Source organism: Protopterus annectens, chromosome 10.part0, assembly GCF_019279795.1.
Source record: "Protopterus annectens isolate FY-2018-M chromosome 10.part0, PAN1.0, whole genome shotgun sequence".
NCBI classification, from domain to species: Eukaryota; Metazoa; Chordata; order Ceratodontiformes; family Protopteridae; genus Protopterus; species Protopterus annectens.
In genome coordinates this window covers 518,937,414-518,964,488 of record NC_056744.1, presented here as the reverse complement: position 1 = coordinate 518,964,488, position 27,075 = coordinate 518,937,414, and the positions used below count along the sequence as shown (strand labels likewise).

At 34.0% G+C, this 27,075-nt stretch overlaps 1 protein-coding gene across 4 annotated transcripts in view; it reads left to right on the top strand.

The window, feature by feature from the left end:
- LOC122813204 (voltage-dependent R-type calcium channel subunit alpha-1E-like) overlaps positions 1–27,075 on the top strand; it is a 4,399,719-nt gene that overhangs the window by 2,494,502 nt on the left and 1,878,142 nt on the right. For all 4 annotated transcript variants that reach the window (XM_044085387.1, XM_044085385.1, XM_044085384.1 and 1 more), the window contains one exon: positions 16,416–16,528. In XM_044085387.1, the coding sequence (XP_043941322.1) occupies positions 16,416–16,528 (113 nt within the window). The remainder of the gene's footprint in view (positions 1–16,415; positions 16,529–27,075) is intronic.

The window sequence follows — 27,075 nt, the reverse complement described above, 5'->3', positions numbered from 1 at the left end:
TTGAATTAGGTTATATTAATAATATGATTTTAATTCTGAAACGATAAGTTTTATTTGGGTGGAATGTACACAGTTTTGTTAAGTGATGTACCTTTAAGAAATTTTGGCACCTTTTAATGTAACCAGGGTATTTAAATAATTGGAGATGTGATTTGTTCATTCACTTGAAAAATTCCTGAATTGTGGCAGGTCGAAAGCGCTCGTGTTAATAAAATTATTTTATCATGCAGCCTGTTTCAGTGTGCCCTAACCGCTTTATTTTTGTATTAAAAATATAGACTAGACAAAGCTAGGTTTAGAACAGTAGCAAATGTGGGTGGTGTATGCCAGATTACAGATTGTACAAAGTGGCTGAAATGTGAATATAGTTTGTAGAAGTGTTATAGATGAGAATTTAAAGATGGAAGAGTGGAGAGTGCAGACTGTAAAGGTAGTGAGCCAAGTACTCTAAAAAGACAATGATCCACAGGCAGGAAATTAGGAATGCTGCAGGAGTTTCATGTGGGGGTGGATGACTAGAAATGGTAGCAAATTACTGAAGTTATAGGAGAGGGTACTATTTATTTATTTTTTTATTATCATGTATTTTCTGGGAAAGTTCAAATAAGCAGTGTCCTCTTTCAGTGGATTCCTGGGGAGAAAAGCTCCATTACACAGCAGTCATGGACATTGTTTGCATTGTTTCATCATATACAGTAAGTTTCACTCATTTCATACTAGAAAGAAATTTGAAGAGCTGCTGCAAAGGTTGACTAAATTGGATTAATACTTATTACTAAGTTTGTGGATAAGACACGGAAATGTTTACAGACCTTAATGACTTGAAAGAAAGGTTATTATTACAAGAAAGAAATCCTGTTTAATGCAGGTAAGGTAAGTTGAAGAGTGTTTTGTCAGAAACAGAAAATAGAGAGGGTTAAAGGGCTTTGGGGGTATGACAGAGTAGTATGGAAATGGTTACAGTGAGACAAAGTTAGATTCAAATACAGATATACAGCTTTTGGGACCAAAAAGTATGAAGAGACTTTCATGAGTCTCATGGCTAATGGAAAGTAATATGTGTGGCTTAGATAAGAACTGGGAACAGAGAAAGGAAATCGAGCAAAGTCTAAAGAGAACTGTAGCAATCTATGACATGTAAAACAAAATCTTACATAGGTGGTGTAGGACACCAAAGAGATTTTTCTGATGAGGGCAATAATTTCTGGCATTGTGAGAATTTAGAGTAGATTACAAATGTATTTTGTGGGAATATGATAGGGCAGAGGAAGCTGGAAGGATATTCAGTTTTATTGTGGAAGCATATATGAGACTACACATATGTTTGACTGGATTCCATGGATTTTTATTTATCATTTATTTAAGTTAGTTTATCAGAGTAGTGGACTGATCAAATTAACCATTTCTAAGGCTAGATCAGGTGAGTTAATTCACAGTAATAACTGCAGCATATAAACAGATTTAAGCTACAACAATGGCCAGTTATTGTTAAAAGGATCAGTCATAGTAAAATGAAAAAAATATGTTTTTTTTTTAATTATTTTTGAAAAAATCTCACATACAATGACATTCACACCTTATTTTACTCATACAGGTATAGTACAATTGAATGTATTGTGAAAGGTGGTCTAAGTCATAAACAGGAATTGTGTGATTTTTTTTTTGGGTAGAAAGACAGAAAAAGAGAAAGGAGTATTGTTAGAGAGGACAGGCGGATTTTTAGTTGATGGCAGAAGTCAGAGCAAGAGGAAAGTTCCTTTAGCTGGTTGAATAAAGTGCTAGAGTGAGGGTGCTATAAAGGAGAAGTATTCGGTTTGTTGGAAGTTGGTTTTGGGAGTTATTGAGGGCAGGATTATCAAAAAGTAGTTTCTGCCATTACAGCATGTTGTTTCTTACAATACTTTAGATGCTGAAGGTGAATACGTTTTGAGGCATAAACTTTAGAGTACCTTGTCTCCAAGTAGGAGATCGTTCTTGGCTCCAGAGTGAGGTAGCGGTACTGCAGCATGATAGTAATAAAGCAACAGATTGTGTGGACTGTATACAGAGCATAGGAGAGGGCAACAGCACTGGAGAAGATATGATTTGGATGAAGGCAAATTTGTCATTAGCAGCAATGCTTAAAAGCAAAATTGCAAACATTTGATAAAAGGACGAAGGGATTAATATTAATGTGAGACTAGTATGGAGGATATATCATCTAGTAGTGAAAGTAATGGAATGGGAAGCATGATTGGAGTAGGACCAATGGGAAGAATCAAGGTACAAGTGCCTTAACTGATTGACCCTGCAGAGAATCCTTGTCCTTGAGTAAGTAGTCTAAAGAATAGTACGAGTCCCTTTATAGAAGTACGAAGGAACAAAGGTCAGTGTAAAGGAATTGGACACTTAGCTGCTGGGCAGCTAATCACTGTATAGAAGGAAACTAGTTAAGAGCCAGATTCACTTAAAGGATGTTATTGGGAAAAGGCCAGATATCATAATGTTTAAGGGCTTCGCCTCCCATGCACAAGGTACAAGGCTTGATCCTGACCTCGGCCAATGCCCGTTTGGAGTTTGCATGTTCTCCCTGTGTCTCTTTGGGGTTCCTCCCAACTCCAAAAAAAACATGCTGAGTGCTTCCATTTCTATTTCAAACTTGTTTGTGAATGAAGCTGTGGGCAGCAGCACAGACTGTACATGGTAGAGGGGGTAGAGTTGTATAGATCAACTGCTTAAGGCATCTATTGCAATGTGCATTATCCTCAAGATACGAGAACATGGATCACAAACTGCTCACCATGGCAGGGAACACCACTTGACAGTATAGATCATGGCTCTAGCTTATTTGGTCGTGTTGACTAATGTTGCCAAATGGGCAAGAGTATTTGCCAGTGATATGTGAGTTGAGGACCAGGCCTACTACCACCTACACTAGGGACCCATGCTAAGAGTGGGAGGGGTGTATGTGCCCCTATTAGCTAGTGTGTGCTTGCATAAAGCACAGCAGCCCTGGGTCAATAAGCTACTAGCCATCTGGTGTTCTGTTGCTCAGCCTGGGTTAACCTGGGATAGCTCTGTTGAGCGAAATCTGGATGTAAAACCAATCACTCTGCTATACATGAACTAAGAATTGCTACAGTCAATGTAGGTTCACTGACAGGATGCAGCTTGGAAGTAGATGACATTATGGTAGAGAGGAAGCTGGATATCCTGTTTATACAATAGACAAGATGGAAGGGGAGTGCAACAAAGACAATTGGGATCTAGAGTCTTTTACTCAGGAGGAGGACAGACTAGAAATGATGTGGGAATTGCCTAATGATAGGGCAGTATTCATAAGCTCGGCCCATGCCCAACAGCCGATCTGTGATACTGAGGAAAAGAGTGCATTCATACAGCAGTTGCAGGATGTACTAGATAAAGCAAGATGACATGAATTGCTGTTCATAATGGGTGAGCTGAAGGCTCATATACTGTTCAGGACAGACAGGATATTATATGAGGACTGCCTGGGTCCACGTGGATAGGGCAACAGGATTAAAGAAGGAGAGGCCATTCTAGATTGCAAATGGCTTGATGGCAACCAACACAGGGTCTCTGAAAGAGAGACAGTCACGAGATCACATACAAGAGTGGCCATCATGTAACTGAGATAAACTTCCTTCTAATAAGGAAAGGGCACTGGCATAGAATCATAGGTTCATAGGTTCATAGATTAGTACTAAGCTAACTGCCCTTGTGAGCCATTTTAAGCCTAGCCAATTATCCCTTGTGAGATTCAAACCCTGCACCTTGTGCTTGTCAGTGATTACAAAGTCATTTCCAGTGAAACAGTCAGCCCACAGCATAAACCACTGGTTGCTACAATGAGCTGCAAGCACTGGTCAGAGAAGGCTATAAGATCAACAGAGACCAGGTTGAAGACCTGGAAGTTTAAAGAATTACATCAGGCTCTAGCACTCCAAGAAATGGAGGAAATAGGTGGAGTTGAAGAAGAATATCAGCGCCTCAAAACAGCATGTGTGAGGACTACAGAACAGACATGTGGCCAAGCCAGGTATGGAAATAGGGTACATAAGGAAAGTTGATGGTGGAATGCAGAAGTCCAGGAAGTCATCAAAAGAAAGAAGGAGTGCAGGAAAAAATGTGAGATGGAAAAGATGGGCCAGACAGGAAAGGAATGATGGTCGGCTAACAAAGAAGCTAAAAAAGGAGGTGCAAGAGCAAGGAACGGGGCATCAGAGGCACCCTACCAGCTTCTGCAAAGTGATCCCATAAAGAAGCTATATCAGGTTGCAAGACAAAGACAGAAAGATAAAGAAGTCAGTCAGACACCCTTCATAAGGGATGCCAGCAACAGCCTGCTCCACAGAAAAATAATAAGAGACACAGTGAAGTGGAACTTGTTATAGTACATACTCAAGGAAAAAAATGAGTTCAACGTACCATATACACATTTTTAATATAAACAACAAAGCTTTCGGGCTCACAAATAACCCCTCATAAGTGCAATTTAAAATAATTTAGTTACACAGTCATTAGGGTATGAATATTTAATGACTGTAACTAAGCGATTTTAAATTTTACTGATGAAGGGTTATTTGTGAACCTGAAAGCTTTGCTTTGATTGTATTAAAAATGTATATATGGTACTTTGTGAACTCATTTTTTTCCTTGAGCAATAGCCTGTTCACCAGTCCACAGAACTTCAAAGGCAGAAGGAAGGCGTACTTCCAGCAGATTCTGAATGATGAAAACCCCATGGAAGCTGTGCTCATCCAGACACTGCCTACAATGACAGAAGAAGAGGAGCCCACCCTTGAAGAAATAAGAACAGCACTAAAGAAAATTAAATCAGGGAAAGCAGCAGGCTCAGATGAGGTCACAGCAGATACTGAGTAAGACAGGGCAGAAATGGCTCCCAAGGGTACTTATAGCAGTATGGAAAGAAAGGCATATCCCAGATGACTGTTGAATAAGCATATTAGTGCCAGTGGACAAGAACAAAGGGGACATTCACAACTCTGGGCAGTACAGAGGTATGAAACTCTTACCACACTGTATGAAATTTCTGAAGAGGGTGACTGATAAACAGATATACAGAATAGTAGAAAGTAAGATGGGAAATGAGCAGTTCGGATGCAGATCAGGATGCAGCACAACTGACCTGATGTTTGCAGTCAGACAGATAGTTGAAAAGAAGCTAGAGATGAAGAAAGAGTCCATCTGGGCATTCCTAGATTTAGAGAAAGCATATGACAACATCCCTAGAAAAAACAAAAAGTTCACAAGATACAGGCACATTAACCAGCAGTAAAAAAATAAATAAGATTTATTCGATCAAAACCACAACAGCTTGAGAGCTTTCATCCCGTAAACATGGGACTTCATCAGAATCACTGCATTAACCACAAATCAGCCTTTTATACCATATAAAAACCTACCAATTAAAACAAATTCCTTTCTTAAAGAACCACTTCACTATTACCAAATTGTACGTCTGGATGCACCATAAAAACAAATTTACTTGAACAAATAAATCATTATTTCCATTTCTTAAGAGAGTAAATTATTTTCTATTGTAAAAACATTCATAAAACCAACTATAAATATTGAAGTTTTAAAATTATAATAAATTAATGCGTACAAAAATATATGTGGTTCTCAAAGAATATATATCCCGTAAAGATAATAACAAATAAAATCAACGGCAAGTATAAAGACTTATACCACAAACTAAATAGTGGCAAAACATAGTTGCAAGTCTCTTAGGCAGCAAAAGTCCACATAAAAAACATCAGGAACAAATTCAAAAAGTATATCTATGTAGTAAAAACGCCATATAGCGATTGTCCAAACTGTTTATTATTAAAAATAAAGTGAGCGCTTTCACCAAATCGGCTTCATCAGACTTACAAAAACCAAAAAGCGTCAGCATTTAAATAATCGTAATTAATTAATAGATGACATCATTTCCTGTTAAATTTAAAGAACTAAGTAAAATCTTCACTTTATGCATTCAATTTCATGAATGAATGACTAAATATAATAGCTTAATATTACAGCATTCATGAACATCGTAACTTGAATTTTTGTGGATGTTAACATGTATATATAATTATAAATAATTACTTAAAACATCCATTCTATAACATCATTGTGTCAACAATTGAAATTCATTTCTCTATATATTCCATCTATTCATTCAAATTAATATTGCACAATATAGACATATAATTATATAATAAAATACATATTTAAAAAAGTATATATATAAAGATATATATAATAAAAACAAATATGAAGATGTTGAAATTCATTAAACACTGCTGCATCAATTCAAGAGTATATATATGTAAGCACATATCAATAAATGTATATATTCATAAGCATATAAAAGCCAGAGTCAAAAGTAAAATTAAACATTATTTATATTTTTATGTTTGTAAGCTTTCAGTCTCCTACTACCTAAAATTGGTTTAAGTGCAACTTTATCATTTAAACCGGGATTTCTATCCCCTCTTAATTTAATAATCCACTTAATTTTGCAGCGCTCTGTATAATTCTTTATATCGCCACCACGAATGTTAGAATGTACAACTTGTAAGACTGAGAACATAAACCCATGTGTATCATCAGTATCCATTACATGTTTCGCAGTTGCGTAATGGTTATTGCGTAATGTAATGTTATAAATATGTTCACAAATTCTTTCTTTTAATCTTCTGTTTGTCTTACCTATATAAAATGCGCTGCATTTTATACATCTAGCTAAATAAATCACATTACGTGTCTGGCAATTAGCAGTGGCATTCAAAATGTGTACTATGTGTGTAGTAGGATGTACAAAAACTCTTGCTTTATCTATATAATCACATTGATTACATCTACGACAAGGTCTTGTTCCCAATTGTTCATCTATCATTGTTGATTCAAATATACAATGGGAATGACAGAGTGTCTGCTTGAGGTTACTTTTATTCTTAAATATAAATCTAGGTTCATCTCCTACTACATTTCTGATGTTATCATCTAAAAGTAAAATGTCCCAATGTTTTTTAAAAATCCCTATAATTGAAGAAATATCTGAAGTATAGTGGACTAACACTTTAGGTGATTCCTCCATTCCATTACTATTATTATGGTATGAACTATCAGAGAAGTAGGGACAAGCTGTTGTAGGTCTAAGAGATGTCACATTACTGATGGCTGTATCAATGTCTCTGATGCTATATCCCCTAACTAATATCCTATGTTTCAACTCTTCTAATTCCTGAATATAACCTGATTCTAACGGATTTAATCTTGAGGCTCTAATAGCCTGACCTTTGACCACATTTCTGAAAACATAACTCGGGTGCATGCTTGTTCTATGAAGTAACGAGTTACAAAAGCATGCTTTTCTATGTACCCCAGTGTTCACTAGACCATTGTCAAGTCTGCTAATGTTGATATCAAGGAATGGAATGTCCATGGTAGAATAATTAATAGTAAATTTTAAAAATGGGGACAGTGTGTTAATTTCATCATAAAATTGTAACAATGAATGTTCATCATTGTTCCAAACTAAAAATAAATTGTCTACAAATCTACGGTAGAAACCCACTGATCTCTTGAATCTGACTGTGTTAAATAATATTCTCTCTTCCCAGTGGGCCATCACAATGTTTGCATAACTATTTGCGCATGGTGTTCCCATTGCTACATCATCACACTGGGAATAGATTTTATCACAAAACAAGAAAACATTATTCTCTAAAACTGTTTCTAAAAGTAGACAAATCAAGTCTATCTTCCTAGGGTCCATGCCCGAATGAGTGTTCAAAAATTCATTTACAGTATTCACACCAAACTCATTCGGTATAACCGTAAACAAACTTGTAACATCCAAGGTTACAAAGTAAAATAAACTGTCTTGTGGCAAAGGTTTTAAATATTCATAAAATTCTATTAGGAATTGTTTACTATCTCTTAAAATTTGTTTCCTTGAATCAACAATCAGTCTCAAAAAATATTCAATAAATATTGACAAGGGTTCAGTGGCCCAGTTTCTACCTGATACAATGGATCTTAGGGGCGGTTGTTTCAAGTTTTTGTGAATTTTGGGTAGCCCATTTATTATCGGAATCAGTGGATACTTAATTTTCAAAAAATTGAATAAATCAAATGTAATATATCCAGCAAATAATAAGTCATCTAACATCTCAGAGATTTCTAAAACTTTCCTCTCTACTATAGAACCATCAATAATGGAATAGAACTTCCTATCGTTAAGAAGACTAAACATACTTTCTTTATAATCATTGGTGTCCAAGATTACTAATGGACCACCTTTATCAGCTGGTCTCAGAATTATAGAAGTATCTCTCTTTAACATATTAAATGCTTGTCTTTGTTTAAAATTCAAATTATTTCTCTTACAATTCCTGGCTTTTGTATTCGAATAATGTAATTCATGTAAATCTTCTTCAACAAGTTTATTAAAAATATCTAAATATGGATTTAATATAGGTACGTAAGTACTAGGTACTTTAAAAGCTGTTTGTGGTAACTTCCTGATAGATGAGTTACAAAAATCAACTTTCAACTGGACATTACGAGTGAACATCTTGGTGTCAATAATAGTATCTGAAATATCACTAGTGCATGAGGGAATGAATGATAACCCTCTTTCTAATACTTGTGTCGCATATTCAGTTAGGACTCTACTTGATAAATTATGAACTAATGATTCTCCACCCTTTCCCACATTCTTTTCAATGTGGGACCCGTGTGCTCTCCTCCAGAGCCTTTCCTTTTCTGTCTGCCATGACTGAAAGACCTCTGCCGTTTGGCAACATGAGGTGATGCTATGGGGAAAGGAGTATGTTCATTGTTAGTGCTGCAACGTACATTATGTAAGCTATGCTCTTTCGGTCTAACTACTGGAGCATCAATTACTACATTATTAGAATTAGCATTGCAAATACCATCTTTGGGGGATATACACAGGGGTAAAACATTACCTCCATTTTCAGAGTTGTGAATAATTACAGACCCAACTATTGATGGTCTGTTAATACCATTATTTCCAACCAACAAATCATTAGAGTCCATATCCCTAGTCCCTGTTGATAACTCAGATACAGTCTCATTAGATACAATATTATTTAATCCTGGAATCACTGAAGAAATGTCACTGCCATGACTCTTAGTCGCTTTATTCAAAGGTTGATTAATAATTGTCCTAGGCCAAGTAAATACATGGCCTGCCGAAAAATCCCTTGTGTCCCTCGAAATTTTATTCTTCTTCTGTTCTAAAAGTCTTTTTTCAAAGATTTGCAAGTTATCAAGTATCCGTTCCATACCTAATTGTACATGTGTTTGTGGATACTTAATTACAATGTCCTTCTGATGCACGGTTACTGTGTTTATTAAGGCGTCCTCCTCCGGACGAAAAAAGTCAATTAAAAGTTTCATGTGATTGAAGCTAAGCTCTAAATTCAACTTTGCCATTTATATAATAGGTCTGGAAAGGTGTTACCTGTTGTAGGCATTTTCAAGATGTCCGCGTGGTACAATTTTTCTTGTCAAGCATACTTCAAAATGGTAGCGCTGCAATTGCATCCTTTTTAATTTAATTAAGTTCAATTCCAAGTTGTCCAGAGCTTCCGTTAGCCCAAGAAGTTGAACGACATCATTAGAAGCAGTCTCATCACTGTCCGATACCTGGTAGTGACCCAACAGATTCACAGAACCGGAAATGGCTTTGAAAAAGCGGTCCGGTGGTTGTCGAGAATTCCGACTAGATTCAGGATTATATGGCAACTCAATGGAAGGTGTCTGGGTCTCTGCCATGCTTCTTGTGAACCACAAAAAAGAAAAAAATAAATAAAAGCGTACAAAAATATATGTGGTTTTCAAAGAATATATGTCTCATAAAGATAATAACAAATAAAATCAAAACTGTATAACACATCCACGGGACATCCACGGCAAGTATAAAGACTTATACCACAAACTAAATAGTGGCAAAACGTAGTTGCAAGTCTCTTAGGCAGCAAATGTCCACATAAAAAACATCAGGAACAAATTCAAAAAGTATATCTATGTAGTAAAAACGCCATATAGCGATTGTCTGAACTGTTTATTATTAAAAATAAAGTGAGCGCTTTCACCAAATCGGCTTCATCAGACTTACAAAAACCAAAAAGCGTCAGCATTTAAATAATCATAATTAATTAATATATGACATAATTTCCTGTTAAATTTAAAGAACTATCTAAGTAAAATCTTCACTTTATGCATTCAATTTCATGAATAAATAACTAAATATAATAGCTTAATATTACAGCATTCATGAACATCGTAACTTGAATTTTTGTGGATTTTAACATGTGTATATAAATATAAATAATTACTTAAAACATCCATTCTATAACATCATTGTGTCAACAATTGAAATTCATTTCTCTATATATTCCATCTATTCATTCAAATTAATATTCCACAATATAGACATATAATTATATAATAAAATACATATTTAAAAAAATATATATAAAGATATATATAATAAAAATAAATATGAAGATGTTGAAATTCATTAAACACTGCTGCATCAATTCAAGAGTATATATATGTAAGCACATATCAATAAATGTATATATTCATAAGCATATAAAAGCCAGAGTCAGGAGTAAAATTAAACATTATTTATATTTTTATGTTTGTAAGCTTTCAGTCTCCTACTACCTAAAATTTGTTTAAGTGCAACTTTATCATTTAAACCGGGATTTCTATCCCCTCTTAATTTAATAATCCACTTAATTTCGCAGCGCTCTGTATAATTCTTTATATCGCCACCACGAATGTTAGAATGTACAGCTTGTAAGACTGAGAACATAAACCCATGTGTATCATCAGTATCCATTACATGTTTCGCAGTTGCGTAATGGTTATTGCGTAATGTAATGTTATAAATATATAAAACAAGTAATGGAGGCTGCTGCTATGCTGGTAAATGCTCGTGCAAGCAGTATAAATCAAATCTTACATTCATTCTAAGATTCCACATCTTATATATACACAGGTTTTAAACAATTAATCAATCAAGTAAGTTAATTGGTATGATTATTTAAAGAAGCAGGCAGACATCAAAGACCCAGCTTAATATACAAATCTGATAAAGATAAAACCATTTAAAAACAATCTCATATATAAAGTATACATACATGATGGGGCCTCTATCAAGCCAAAATTAAGACAGCGTAGAAACATTAGATAAACCCCCTAGAAATAGGTATTCTATCTCTCTGTAAACGAATTGTCTTTTATATCACTACCATGTCATTACGTCATAGATTTAGTTACCACATGTAGTGTGGTTACTTTATTTTATAAGACATTATATTAATTTATACATACATATATATGAAATTGTATATGTTAGACATTAAGCATACTTGTCTATAGAATCTTTCTCACACTAATATCTATTTTAATTACAAATATATATGTACTAACTGATATGTTTTTATATATATTTTTTATATATAACTTTTTTATATATGTATTTCCTATGTATACTTTATATATGAGATTGTTTTTAAATGGTTTTATCTTTATCAGATTTGTATATTAAGCTGGGTCTTTGATGTCTGCCTGCTTCTTTAAATAATCATACCAATTAACTTACTTGATTGATTAATTGTTTAAAACCTGTGTATATATAAGATGTGTAATCTTAGAATGAATGTAAGATCTGATGAAGCTACACAGCGAAAGTGCTTATCTTATTAATTATTGATAATAAAGTACTTTGAACTTTAAGTGTTACACTTGTTTTCGCTCAGTCCTGCTATTTTGATTTACTATAATGTTATAAATATGTTCACGAATTTTTTCTTTTAATCTTCTGTTTGTCTTACCTATATAAAATGCGCTGCATTTTATACATCTAGCAAAATTAATCACATTACGTGTCTGGCAATTAGCAGTGGCATTCAAAATGTGTACTATGTGTGTAGTAGGATGTACAAATACTCTTGCTTTATCTATATAATCACATTTATGGTTCTATAGTAGAGAGGAAAGTTTTATAAATCTCTGAGATGTTAGATGACTTATTATTGAATGGATATATTATATTTGATTTATTCAATTTTTTTGAAAATTAAGTATCCACTGATTCCGATAATAAACGGGCTACCCAAAATTCACAAAAACTTGAAACAACCGCCCCTAAGACCCATTGTATCAGGTAGAAACTGGGCCACTGAACCCTTGTCAATATTTATTGAATATTTTTTGAGACTGATTGTTGATTCAAGGAAACAAATTTTAAGAGATAGTAAACAATTCTTAATTGAATTTTATGAATATTTAAAACCTTTGCCACAAGACAGTTTATTTTACTTTGTAACTTTGGATGTTACAAGTTTGTTTACGGTTATACCGAATGAGTTTGGTGTGAATACTGTAAATGAATTTTTGAACACTCATTCGGGCATGGACCCTAGGAAGATAGACTTGATTTGTCTTCTTTTAGAAACAGTTTTAGAGAATAATGTTTTCTTGTTTTGTGATAAAATCTATTCCCAGTGTGATGGTGTAGCAATGGGAACACCATGCGCAAATAGTTATGCAAACATTGTGATGGCCCACTGGGAAGAGAGAATATTATATAACACAGTCAGTTTCAAGAGATCAGTGGATTTATTTTTAGTTTGGAACAATGCTGAACATTCATTGTTACAATTTTATGATGAAATTAACACACTGTCCCCATTTTTAAAATTTACTATTAATTATTCTACCATGGACATTCCATTCCTTGATATCAACATTAGCAGACTTGACAATGGTCTAGTGAACACTGGGGTACATAGAAAAGCATGCTTTTGTAACTCGTTACTTCATAGAACAAGCATGCACCCGAGTTATGTTTTCAGAAATGTGGTCAAAGGTCAGGCTATTAGAGCCTCAAGATTAAATCCGTTAGAATCAGGTTATATTCAGGAATCAGAAGAGTTGAAACATAGGCTATTAGTTAGGGGATATAGCATCAGAGACATTGATACAGCCATCAGTAATGTGACATCTCTTAGACCTACAACAGCTTGTCCCTACTTCTCTGATAGTTCATTCCATAATAATAGTAATGGAATGGAGGAATCGCCTATAGTTAAAGTGTTAGTCCACTATACTTCAGATATTTCTTCAATTATAGGGATTTTTAAAAAACATTGGGACATTTTACTTTTAGATGATAACATCAGAAATGTAGTAGGAGATGAACCTAGATTTATATTTAAGAATAAAAGTAACCTCAAGCAGACACTCTGTCATTCCCATTGTATATTTGAATCAACAATGATAGATGAACAATTGGGAACAAGACCTTGTCGTAGATGTAATCAATGTGATTATATAGATAAAGCAAGAGTATTTGTACATCCTACTACACACATAGTACACATTTTGAATGCCACTGCTAATTGCCAGACACATAATGTGATTTATTTAGCTAGATGTATAAAATGCAGCGCATTTTATATAGGTAAGACAAACAGAAGATTAAAAGAAAGAATTAGTGAACATATTTATAACATTACATTACGCAATAACCATTACGCAACTGCGAAACATGTGATGGATACTGATGATACACATGGGTTTATGTTCTCAGTCTTACAAGTTGTACATTCTAACATTTGTGGTGGCGATATAAAGAATTATACAGAGCGCTGCGAAATTAAGTGGATTATTAAATTAGGAGGGGATAGAAATCCCGGTTTAAATGATAAAGTTCCACTTAAACCAATTTTAGGTAGTAGGAGACTGAAAGCTTACAAACATAAAAATATAAATAATGTTTAATTTTACTCTTGACTCTGGCTTTTATATGCTTATGAATATATACATTTATTGATATGTGCTTATATATATATATATATATATATATATATATATATACTCTTGAATTGATGCAGCAGTGTTTAATGAATTTCAGCATCTTCATATTTGTTTTTATTATATATATCTTTATATATATATTTTTAAATATGTATTTTATTATATAATTATATGTCTATATTGTGCAATATTAATTTGAATGAATAGATGGAATATATAGAGAAATTAATTTCAATTGTTGACACAATGATGTTATAGAATGGATGTTTTAAGTAATTATTTATATTTATATATACATGTTAACATCCACAAAAATTCAAGTTACTATGTTCATGAATGCTGTAATATTAAGCTATTATATTTAGTTATTCATTCATGAAATTGAATGCGTAAAGTGAAGATTTTACTTAGATAGTTCTTTAAATTTAACAGGAAATGATGTCATCTATTAATTAATTACGATTATTTAAATGCTGATGCTTTTTGGTTTTTGTAAGTCTGATGAAGCCGATTTGGTGAAAGCGCTCACTTTATTTTTAATAATAAACAGTTCGGACAATCGCTATATGGCGTTTTTACTACATAGATATACTTTTTGAATTTGTTCCTGATGTTTTTTATGTGGACTTTTGCTGCCTAAGAGACTTGCAACTACGTTTTGCCACTATTTAGTTTGTGGTATAAGTCTTTATACTTGCCGTGGATGTGTTATACAGTTTTAATTTTATAATAAATTAATATTTATTTGCCCTTTTATTTAAAATGGGCTGAAGTGAAATGTGTTCATTTAATCCTGGTAGACATAAAGCTTGTAGTTTAAGATGCCACCATACCCCCCTTTCATCTTAATCTACCACTCGCATCACCTTCCCTAGGATTAACCATAACTTGATCCAGAATTCCAAAACAAATTTTTTGAAAATTAGAACACACCTTAGAATGTTTATACAGTGCATTATTGTAATATATGTTCATAAATTCTTTTCTTAAGTGGTCTTTCAGTTTTGCTCACATAAAAAGCTGTGCAGGTAAAACAGTAGCTAAATAGACCACCATACATGTCCGACAGTTTCCTTTTAAAAAGTAAACTTTGACCTTCTCTAAATTCCCTAACATAATAGAACTTGCCTCTAAAATATAACTACGCTGACGACAGGATCCACATCTCTTTGTTCCTACCCCTTGCATTCTCTTTTTATAATGATCTAGTCCACTACTTTCAAAAGTGTCTTTTAAGTTTAGACCTGTTGTAAAAATAAAACACGGTTCTGATCCTAAAAGCAATTAGGTCTGGATTAGTTTTTAAAATATTCCCATTCCTTCACATGATAGATTTAACTCTGTAGGCTTTTAAACAGTACTGAACAACACATCCCCTCTCAGACTTCTTTTCATCAGATCTTATTGACTTTTCATCTAAACCTATCCCTAGTCGGGGATTATACCTCTTGCCACATTGTGCCTTTATATACCCCTTTTTTTCACTTATAAGTACTTCTATTTCTCCTCTGTAAAAAGGCATTGATACATATTCCTTTTAATTTTTATTTGCTGTAACAAATGTCAAAATGGCTGATTCAGCCAGGCCATGTTTATCTAAAAAATGGAATACTTAAAGTGCTGCTGCGTTCCCCCTGATAATACCAAAATATGACTTATTATGCTGCTAAAGACATCTTTTGTACATAATTTTCTCAGAATGCCCACCGATGTCTTATTATATAGTCTAAGTAAATAATAGTAACAATAATGTCATTTGAAAGATTTGACAACTGCAAGGAAAGCTAAAATTAAAACAAATTAATGATACTATAAAATTAATTTGTAATGCATTTCTCTTGGATTCAGAAAGGTTTAGCATGACGTGGAAGCCTTTTCTCACAGTGTGTCTGTGTGTATGTGTGTGCATATGGATGTGTGTGTGTGTGTGTGTGTGTGTGTGTGTGTGTGTGTGTGTCTCTCTCTATGTGCATGTATGTTGGGGGTGTTTTTGCTAAAATGATGTATCAGTTGCTATGGCAAACACTAGCTGAACCAGGTCTGACAGCACAGTGTTCAGTTCTCAGACAGACTGAGGCACTAAGGAAGTTTTTCACACAGCTGCTATACATGTCTCTTAATCAAAATTCCATTCCATTGTGCTACTTGACCAACCCACACTGGGAAATTAGTGTGGAAGTAAAGAAATTCTGTGAAGGTAAAATAAATATAAAAAAATGAAATCCTGGAGACAAAGCTTATCAAGATTCATGTGCACATAAACTGTTATATAATTTGGCATAAATGCCTGAAGTCTTATTTAATTTGTTTGTTTATCTATGTGTTTATTTAATTTATTTATTTTAGTTACCAAAAAGTAACAGTTGTATTCATGACTATGCATCTCTGCCAATGAGTATTGTAGATCTTAGAGTTACAAATGCATGAATGTTCGAATTTATGAATTTGTTTAAATATAATGGAACAGAAAAGTACAGTGAACAAACAGAAATATGTTTAAATACTGAATGACTGATCCTGTCTGTTTTATTTTTCAGACTATGCAGAGTTCATCTTTCTGGGGCTTTTTCTGTCTGAGATGTTTTTAAAAATGTATGGCCTTGGGCCCAGACTCTATTTCCACTCATCCTTCAATTGCTTCGACTGTGGAGTAAGTCATATATTTTTCTGTTTCATTTTTTCATCAAACAGAATACAGGTTCCATCATTATGCGTGCTTTATCCTCTCTAGAGTAATGGATCATGAAGGCTTTTCTTTTTTTGGAAACAAAATGCTTGCTTCACTTACGATTTTTGCTGCTTTTCAAAGAGTAGGCTTGCTTGACATTAGAACGGTTGCAGCGATTGATGACTTGCCATGAAAAATTCCATATATGTGACAAAAGAAGAAAATAGGGTGAAACGTATTTTTTATTGGTCTCTACCTATGCAAACATTTCGTGAAAGATCTCCTATGAAATAGTGAACATTCTTTTTCAAGTTCACAGAACTGTGATAGGATACACGCGTGTACACTGCAGTGAAAAAAGGTGTTGCTACATGTTAATGCATGTTTACTTATGTCAGTGTTTTAGTTATAAATTAGTTAGAATGTGTCCAGAAAGACTTAAAAAGAAAACGTAAACAGTCATGGACATTCAGAAGCCATATGGCTGAAACACTTGATGTCCTTAAGGGGTTCTTTCATTTATCCCATGGACCTCTATTACAAGAGGCTTTAAGGTATCACACATTATTTAATAAGTATATATATATAAGTATATATATATATATATATATATATATATATATATATATAAATCTATCTCTAGATATACATATATAATATATATGTATATATATATATATATATATATATATATATATATATATATATATATATATATATGGTTCCCCTTCATATGATTGAATTTCTCTAAACTCAAAAGTCATAAACTCAAAACCAGAATCTCGAATTTAGAGAAACTTGAACACATGAAAGGGACAAAAAAAAATTTAACACCTTTCAAATGTTTTCGCAGGGGGGCTTCACCCCCCCTGCACCCCCCAAGTGGGGAACTGTGCCCCCACACCCCCTACTTAAATATACCTACTCCGAGATCGCACTATAGTGAAGGAAAGGGAAATCTTCCATTCTGCGCTATACGCGTAAGCACAAAACGGAATATTTTCCATTCCTCCGCTATAGTGCGGTCACGGAACATTCACATTTAAACTGCTAGGGTACAGGGGAACCTGGCCCCCTGCAATAAGGTAAGTTAACTTTTTATTTTTTTAAACCTCAGGCTCCCATTCACAATTTTGAGTGAATGGAAGTTTGAGATTCTGGTCTCGAGATTGTGAATTTCGAGCTTCCATCCATTCGATTTTGTGAAGGGGAACATATATATATATATATATATATATATATATATATATATGTATACAGTGATGTTTTAAGGTTAAAAAGGAACAGTAGCTATAGAGAAAAATAGCCCGACAGAAATATTATGTGAGTTTCATTCCTCTGAGGGAGCAGGAGAACAGAGTCTCTTATGGTTGTCCAATTGGTAACTGTTTCATATTCCAAGACTCCGTACTGTGAGCCCATAATAATGAGAATGAGCCAGCAAGAATGTAGACTCATATGCACATATGATACTGCTAGTTCTCAGAATATTCCACTTTTCCAAGGTAGTGTGATCTTGGAGTTGGTATGTATAGGTTTGGATGGTGTGTGGGGGGGGCATGAACCCCACATTAAGGAGTGCAGTCGGCTTGCTCACTACAAGAATGACTTTAAAGGAGAACAGTAATGTTCAACGTTCACTGCAGTCTTGCAGTTCCCTATTTTTTTCAAAAGTCTGTGTTTTCCTCTTACGAGTTACAACAGGGAGCCATGGTGAGTGTATTTGCTGTTGTTTTTCTATGACTGACTGTCTAAGATTTTGGAATGACCATGTACCCTGCATTGTAAAGGATAACACAGATCAAGCCTTGGCACACTACATTTGTGTTTGAGAGGTATGGAAGATGTGTTTTGGCATAATAAGTCTGGGTCATCAGAAAAACTATATTTAATATTTTCCTGAGCAGTTTATTTTGCATTTTTATGTTTGTGACACTGTGACACCATAAGTGGTATCTAATAAACTGTGAGGATGTCACTGACCTTGAGAAGATTGATGGCAAACTGCTTCTGCAGAGATTCACATACCTCAAATAAATCATCATCTACTGGCAATGCAGTTTTTATTTTCAATATTCTATTTATTTTCTTATGTCTGTTTTTGTTAGTAGTGGTACGGGTTCCTTCTACTATGTCATTTATTATGGATATTGTACTGATTTAACAGTTAATGTTGCTTTATTCTTTAACAGTGATGTGTGTGAGCAATACTTTGTAAAAAATGAAGTGATAAGTGCTTCTATATCTACAGCTATCTATCCATGTATCTATCTATATATGTATATTGGGATATATTTCCGTTTATAGAAAAAATATTGAATGGAAAGTAATTGAACACAATTAGTCAATCAAAAACCAATCTGTAAATAGAATTTTTTTTTTTTGGAAGGGGAAAGCCCTCTTGCAGCACACCACACCACACATGAATAATTATATATATCTACCCACGATTGTACTACAACAGGGAAAGGACAAATTCTCTGATCCCCACTTTACCATGATTTTGCACACATTCTAAAAGCCAGTATGTGCGATCAGCTGATTTTTGATCATACATACTGGCTTCTTTTTTTTTTTTTTTGGTCAATACAATGAACTTTCAATCAACTCTCTGTAAACCATATATATACATACATATTCATCAGTCTACCTACATCAATGTATGTGTGTATATATATATATTAATATATATTATATATAGATTAGATATAGTTGTTTGTGTGTATGTAAACAGATGTATATGAATAGTGTGTGTGTGTGTGTGTGTGTGTGTGTGTGTATATATATATATATATATATATATATATATATATATATATATAGTTGCAGTGACTATAATCAACACACCTGAATATTGTTGGGAGTGATGATCACTACAAAAGGTCAACAATACGAGTGTCAGTAATCCATAATGCATGTGCGAGAAAAATTGTAATGCATGCAAAATAAAAAAAAAAAAAAAAAGAGAGGAAAAACATTTTTTACAGGGAGCAAGCCCTCCTATACCCTTTTTATTGGGCATGCACAACCCTCCCCCCATTAAATAAATATACTAACTCCGAGATGGCACTATTCCTGGGATGAGAAATATGCCCTAGCCATGGACACTATAGATCTCACTTGAGTTGCTCATCTACATAACGGATATTTGGCATGTCAACTAAAGTCCCAGCTCATATATCTTATGTATATATGTTCTACATAACAGATATTTCGAAGTGTCGATTAAAGTCCCAGGTTATACATATATATATATGTATATATATATATATATATATATATATATATATATATATATATATATATATATACACATACACACATGGATTTATAATGTCCTAATGTCTTTACCTGGGGGTTGCAGATTCATTTCTCAGTGGAATAAGCCTTGAATTGCATATTATTGCTGGTCAAATTCATCAAATTATGGTATAATCAAAGAGCTTCTCAATAACTATATCATACTTCAGGGTATTTTCCCTTTGTTAAGTTTACTCAAATGTAGGCTTAGTACATTTAAGTTCTGTGGCATTGCAGCAGAACTCCTACATTAGATGGTGTGAAATGCAAATCCCCCCGATGTAATGTTTTAAAGAATGAGGCAAGTGAGGCATGTTTGTATGTTGGATATATGCTGTGCTTTGCTCTTTTGTTGGCCTGCTGCTTGTTTTGGTTTGCTGTGTTGCCAGGAATATAATGAAGTATAGCTGGAGTGACTTTTGATTTTAGTCTGTGATCTTTGCTGTATACTTCTTACCTAACCCTGGTAACATACACTTTTCTTTGATATACTGCTTACAGTTTACCAAATTGTACGATTGCAAATATAAACTTATTGTTTACATTTGACATTAGTATAGTCAGTTTTTTTGATTTTTGATGGAAGTGATCATAATTGTTCAGTATATTATGATTAATTTAATCTACAATCTTGAGTAGTTAAAAGTATATGTCTGTTTATATAAACACACATGCACACACACACATACACACACACATACACATATAATCTTAAAAAACTAATGTTCAAACATAAAGTAATTCAACATCATTAATCACAAATTACCCTACTTAAATGCTGGTATAACTGATGCCTAATGAAGCAAATATCATTTATTGTTCGATCAGTAAAATACATATATCTATCTATATATATACATATATATATATATATATATATATATATATATATATATATATATATATATATAGATATAGATATAGATGCAGTAGATATATTTATATCACTAACTCCAGACATAATTTGTCTGAATAGTTGCAGTATTCAGAGGTAATCCAGAGGGCTCAAGTGAAGTCTGATATACCACCTGTGACCCATATGGTGACAGGACTAACAACAAAGAGTATTAAGGATCAGTGTAGATAAAATCACTAACCAAGAACACTCTGCCATCTACCTGCTTAACTGAATAAACTACTGGAAACTTCAACAAGGTGTCTTTATTCCTCCCACAGGAAGGATATGAGAGAGAGACAGGGAGTGTCCTAGATCTGCTAGCTAAAGTGGTTTTATCTGGACTAATCCTTTATACTTTGTTAATTGTTGTGTTTAAGGTAAAGTGCAGTTTCAGTTATAGGTGCAGGAAAAGAGTTATAGTCATGGTAAACATGCATTAGTCAGGCAATATAGTGGGGCAAAGTACCCTTGTATCACCTTACGAATAAGTGATAATCCTATCCCAGTCACTGGTCCTAACCCTAATCCTTAATTTAGAAAGCCCCTATCTGTGACATTATCACTGGCCAAGCCAAAGGGACACACACTGTATGCACAAGTAGCAGTACACAACACTAAATCTATCCCCAGATAAAGGCCTCTGTCCTTAACCAAAAAACACTAACTCTGTCCACTGATGTAGTCCTAACTCCTTCTCTAACCAACAAACATTCACACACATGCTCCTGTCAGTAATGATGAAATGTTAAGAATATCTGAAAGTTTAATTATTTCTATTTGTTTATCAGTTTAGTGAACTGATCTTAATGGACCATTTTCAGGCACAGCCTGGGAGAATAGGATCAGATAAGAAATGAACAAAGGGAGAATAGGATCAAATAAGAAATTAACAAACATATTTGCGGATACAAGAATATACTATAAAGCATACACTATTTGCAGATACAAAAATATGCTGCATCATTTAGCTCAAGAAGCATTTTATAAAATCAAAACATGAAAGGAAAAATAGAATTATCCTTAGCAGAGCATTTTGGATAAGATGTAGCCATAATGACTAAGATGGCTAATGTTGCAGGGATAGAAACATATCATTATATAGAGAGGTATGAAGACATTAGAAGAGGCAAGTGAGAATAGTTGCAGGAAAGGATACCATGAGGAGAAGACAGAGAAATGGAGAAAGAAGCATGCAGAGGGAAGAGGAGTAGAAAGAAAGAAGTGTGAGAGATGCGAAGAGAAGAGAGAGGTAGGATGAAAGAGAAAAGTGTGAGAGATGCAAAAAAATAGAAGAGAGAGGTAGGATGAAAGAGAAAAGTGTGAGAGATGCAAAAAGAAGAGAAGAGAGAGGTAGGATGAATGAGTGGCTGTAAGTCAGAGGATAACAAGATGACATAAGGAAGCATGAAACAGGGATGAAGTAGTGTGAGAGAGCTGCATGGTTCATGTAACATGACCTGTGTGAATGCAGCTGCTCTTTGTTTGGGTGAAGAGGTGTTCGCTGAGCTGTTGTCTGATGTCAAGTACATTTGGATGTCTCTGACTGAGAATGGAATGGAATGGAGTCCCAAACTTTTAGCAAAGGATGAAGAATGCATAGTTAGCGCAATGAAGTTTAATTTATGGAGTCAGTTAGGTAGATTAAAATTGAAAGATATTCCTGAAATTTTATGGGAGGGGGTTGATGAAAGGTTTATAAGTGAGAAGGGAAAATGTAACATAAGAAAGTGATTTGTGAGCCTAGGAGGAGGTGGTTCTTAAAGGTACTGGGAGTCATTCAGCTTTGGTGAGATTTAGGAAGTAGTGTTCGTTAATGGAGGAGTTAGTACTGAACTGGCAGATTTTATTTGAGATTGTTTGCAGGGTGGTGATATTTTTCTTTGAGTTTGCAGCTGTTATGGGTAGTCTAGATTTGAGCTGAGAAGAGTATTCCTTTGCCTGTGGCAGCTTTGTCTGGCTTGGATAGAAGAGGTGATACCTTGTTTGCCCAGAACTGTAATATGTTGATCTTTTTGTGTGTATTTTGAATGTGTTATTGAAAGTTAAGAGATTGGTCTAGCCAAAATGCCAAGGTATTTAAGGAATGTGGAATTGTTAACATCTTTAATATTAAGGAATCTGGGTGCTCTGGCTATTTTTCAGTTGGTTAAGTTTAGTTGGTTGTTGTAATTTCTCAAAATTATACCAAATTCCATAATTATCTTCAAGATAAATTCATTTCTAAGTTTTTTGATATTTCCTGCATCCAAGAATGTATATATTTAAACACACATGACCAAAGAGCAATGGGACAATGATACAAATAAATACATTAAGTGGACACATAAAATAATAACAGATAGGGACAGTACTTCATCTAGAGAAACAGTCGTCATAATTAAGAAATTTTTTAATGGGAACATAATCAAATATAATATTGATACAAAAGGCAGGTCGTGTTGCTTCACATGCTCACACCCAGCATACAACAACCCTTGTTATTCTGTAATGAATATGGCCCTTGCAGCTATCAACAGGATTTTTTGAATTAAATTTATAACTTGCTACTAAAGTACCCAGATTATCTGCTCATAATTGGTGGGGACTGGAATATAACAATAAATCCAAATAAAGACGTATTGAATAAGAATAATAATCAATTGCCCCAAGTCACTACTTTTCTTTCTGAACTAGTTGAAGATTTTAACCTGGTTGATCCCTTTGAACTAAACAGCGAAGATAACTCGAATAGCAAATATACATAGGGTTTATATCATGAGGTCAAAAGCTAATAATAGCGAACAACCACAAGTTCGAAAACACCCAAACTCGAAGGGGTATTTCCTCACTGTAGTGCGGCGATCTTGGAGTTGGTATATATATATATATATATATATATATATATATATATATATATAGCGGGGGTTATGGGGGGTACAGCCCCACCCACAATTGCAACTTCGCGTTCCACTGTTTTCGAAGTTGTGATCGTTCGCTATTATTAGCTTTTGACCATGTGATCTAGACCCATATACATATTATTCCCCCTTTCATAAGACATTGTCCAGAATTGATATATTTCTAATCTCTAAAAGCGTGACTTTAAATGAAGTTTAGTATAACTCAGAACCTAGGGCACTGTCTGACCACGCAAAAATTAACATAAAAATAACACAAAATAAATCAAATCATAGTACTTATAATACATCAAACTGCACCCTCAGCACAAACCTAATTAAAATCAAAGAAGTGGAACAAGAAATTTTAGAATTCCTCTCTCAGTTAAACAAAAACCTAGCAACTACAAACACTCCTTTAGATATTTAATTGGCAGCCTTCAAAGCTATGACTAGAGGAACCCTAAGTCAAAAAGCATCATATTATAAAAAGATAGATAGAGAAAAAATAAGTAACTTAGAAGGCAAGCTAAGACTAGCTGAGATAGAAGTCCAAAAGAATCACACACCTAATCTTGAGAAATAAATTGTAAATCTACAAAAACAATTAAATGAAATTCAGACAAAACAATATTCATTCATAAAACTGAAAACATTATACAAATATGCGGAGTGGGCTCAGACCCCTTCCAAAATGCTAGCCAGAATTATCAGCATCAGAAATTCCCTTTGTCAGTTTGAGGAAATAAAATATAAAGATAAAACTCTTAACTCAGATAGGGAAATAATACAAGCTTTCAAAGAAATTTTCCAGTCCATTTATGGTCCACATTCAGGACAACCTTATTAAGATTTTGTGGGCAACTTAAAATTCTCCCATATTAATGAAACTCAATCAACCAACCTAAAAACTCCAATAACTGTAGAAGAAGTCAAGATGACTATTGAAAAGCTGAAACCTGGGAAAGCCCCTGGTCCGGATGGATATGTGGCAGAATTCTATATATACTTCAAACAGAAAATCTCACCAATACTTTTTTAAAATATACAGCTATGTAATAGATTTTGGGATCTCAGACCAATATATCAAAAACTCCAAGACCATTTTTATCCCAAAACCAAGCACTGATTCAGCTAATCCAAATAATTACAGACAAATAACTCTGATTAACATAGATATGAAAATAATTTCAACAATTCTAGCACATAGGATACAAAAAAATACTTCTTCTATAATATCTCCAGAGCAGTTAGGCTTTATGAGTCAGAGACAAGTATGGGATAATACCCTTACCTTGACACACTATTTCACCTTTGTGTTAAGGACAAATTCCCTAAATATGCAGTAGTAGCTACAAAAGTGTTTGACAGAGTCAACCAAAACTTTCTCTTCTTTTTACTTTGTCAATTCGGATTTCCACAAGAATTTATAAAAATGGTCAAAACGCCATATAATAAAGCATCTGCAATACTCTATATTAATACGAAAACTTCAAACCCGATAAAAATTGTAAATGGCACCAGACAGGGCTGCCCACTCTCCCCATATTTGTTCAAACTGTGTATAGAAGCCCCTATTATTATTAATCAGTCAGAAAACATATCTCCATTTAATTTCACTATCAAAAATCGAAATAAAATACACAGCCTTTGCTGATGATCTTAATATTTATTTTCAGTTCCCTAATACTGATCTTGGTAAAATCTTAGATTCCATAGACCAATTTTCCAAAGTATCAAATTACGCAGTTAATCCTAACGAATCTGTTATATCTCCATTAAATCCCTTAGGTCATAAGGAATTTTATTTTCCAGAGACTAAAATCAAAATGGAATGCACTCTGAAATATTTAGGTGTATTCTTTGATCATACACAATCAGATATGATAAATAACATCTATAAAACTTGGTCTAATATAGTTTGCAGTATTAACAGTTGGGAAAAACTTAAACTTTCTACTATATCGAAAGCTTCATTCATCAAAATGAGCATACTCCCTAAAATTTTATATCAACTGAACACCACGTTCACTAAAATTCCAATAACTCTTTTTCAATAAGTTAAAAGTTTGATTAGCAAAATTCATTTGGTATCCAAAAAGCACCAGAAGCAGCTACCATAAACTAATGCTTCCCAAAAAAAAGGTGGACTAGGCCTCCCTGACTTCCAGTTGTACCATGAAATCATTAGTACCAGTCACATTATTCAAATAGCAAACTATGACCCACTGGGGAAAGACTGGAATCCACTAAGGATTAAATTATTTAACCAAAATATAATATCATCTAAAATTAATCCTAGAGCTATTCCCTTCCTAAACCAAGAAACTCTCAAGATTTTAAACATTCACCCAATCTTATTAAATAAAAGTGAAATTTTTCAAGAAACTGTTTACATCATTAAAATTAAAATACACTATCACTCTTTTACAATCAATGCATGACAATCCTGATATAAAACTTGCCAGCTCCATGCTAAACTTAGACAATTATCCCTTAATAAAGAATCATACAGTATGGGATTTTTAACAATTACAGAACCTATCAATGGATGATATCAAGACCCATCTAAAATCAAGTAATAAATATCAATTAGTAATTAAACAAATGTTATACTTAGTAAATAAACTAACTATGGACATCACAGTTAATGAGCACAATATCAAATTAGCACAGCAAATTCAAAAGATGCTTTTATACAAAAAATAAATGCTCTCAAACACCTATAAATTAATAACTAAAATTAAATTTCAAGATAGAATTCTTTTGTCAAAATATTGGGATGTAAAAAGCAGCAACATGACAGTACATCAGAAGGAACTAGCCACTGTAAACACCATGAAATTAACACCTTTCAAGAAACTTATCTACACTCAGATCGTGATTTTTAATAATGCATATCACACACCTGTCCATCTTAATAGATTCAATCCATCTAATTCACCATTTTGGCCCAACGTAGAAGCTGACATTGTTCCTATTTTCTGGAGTTGCAGAACGATATACAAATTGTGGTTCTAACTAAGATCCTTGCTAGAAAAAAACAGGTTACTCGAAATCTACTCTGTCGTGGAAAACAGCAATATTAGATATCTTTACGGGCAGTATCAGCAGTCTCACCAAGCACATTACAATAACTGTATGTGCTCTATTAAAATCTTATTCAAGTAAAAACTGGTTGGACAGATCCAAACTTACGTGGACAGAGTTTAAAAACATAGCCAAACAACACATATTGGCTAAGAAGGTTTACTATCAAATTGTCGATCCCGTTTTGTGCGACGCGCATTGCCCGAACGCGGAACTGCGAACGTCACTACACCGACGCCCAGATGTGCGAACGGCAAAATCTCGCCCCCATCCGACCCATGGTAGCATGGGTGTGGAGGTGTTGCGCGGCCGGTAATGTCGATCGTCGGAGTTTCGCGGTTTCGGTTCGCTATCGAAATGGTTTC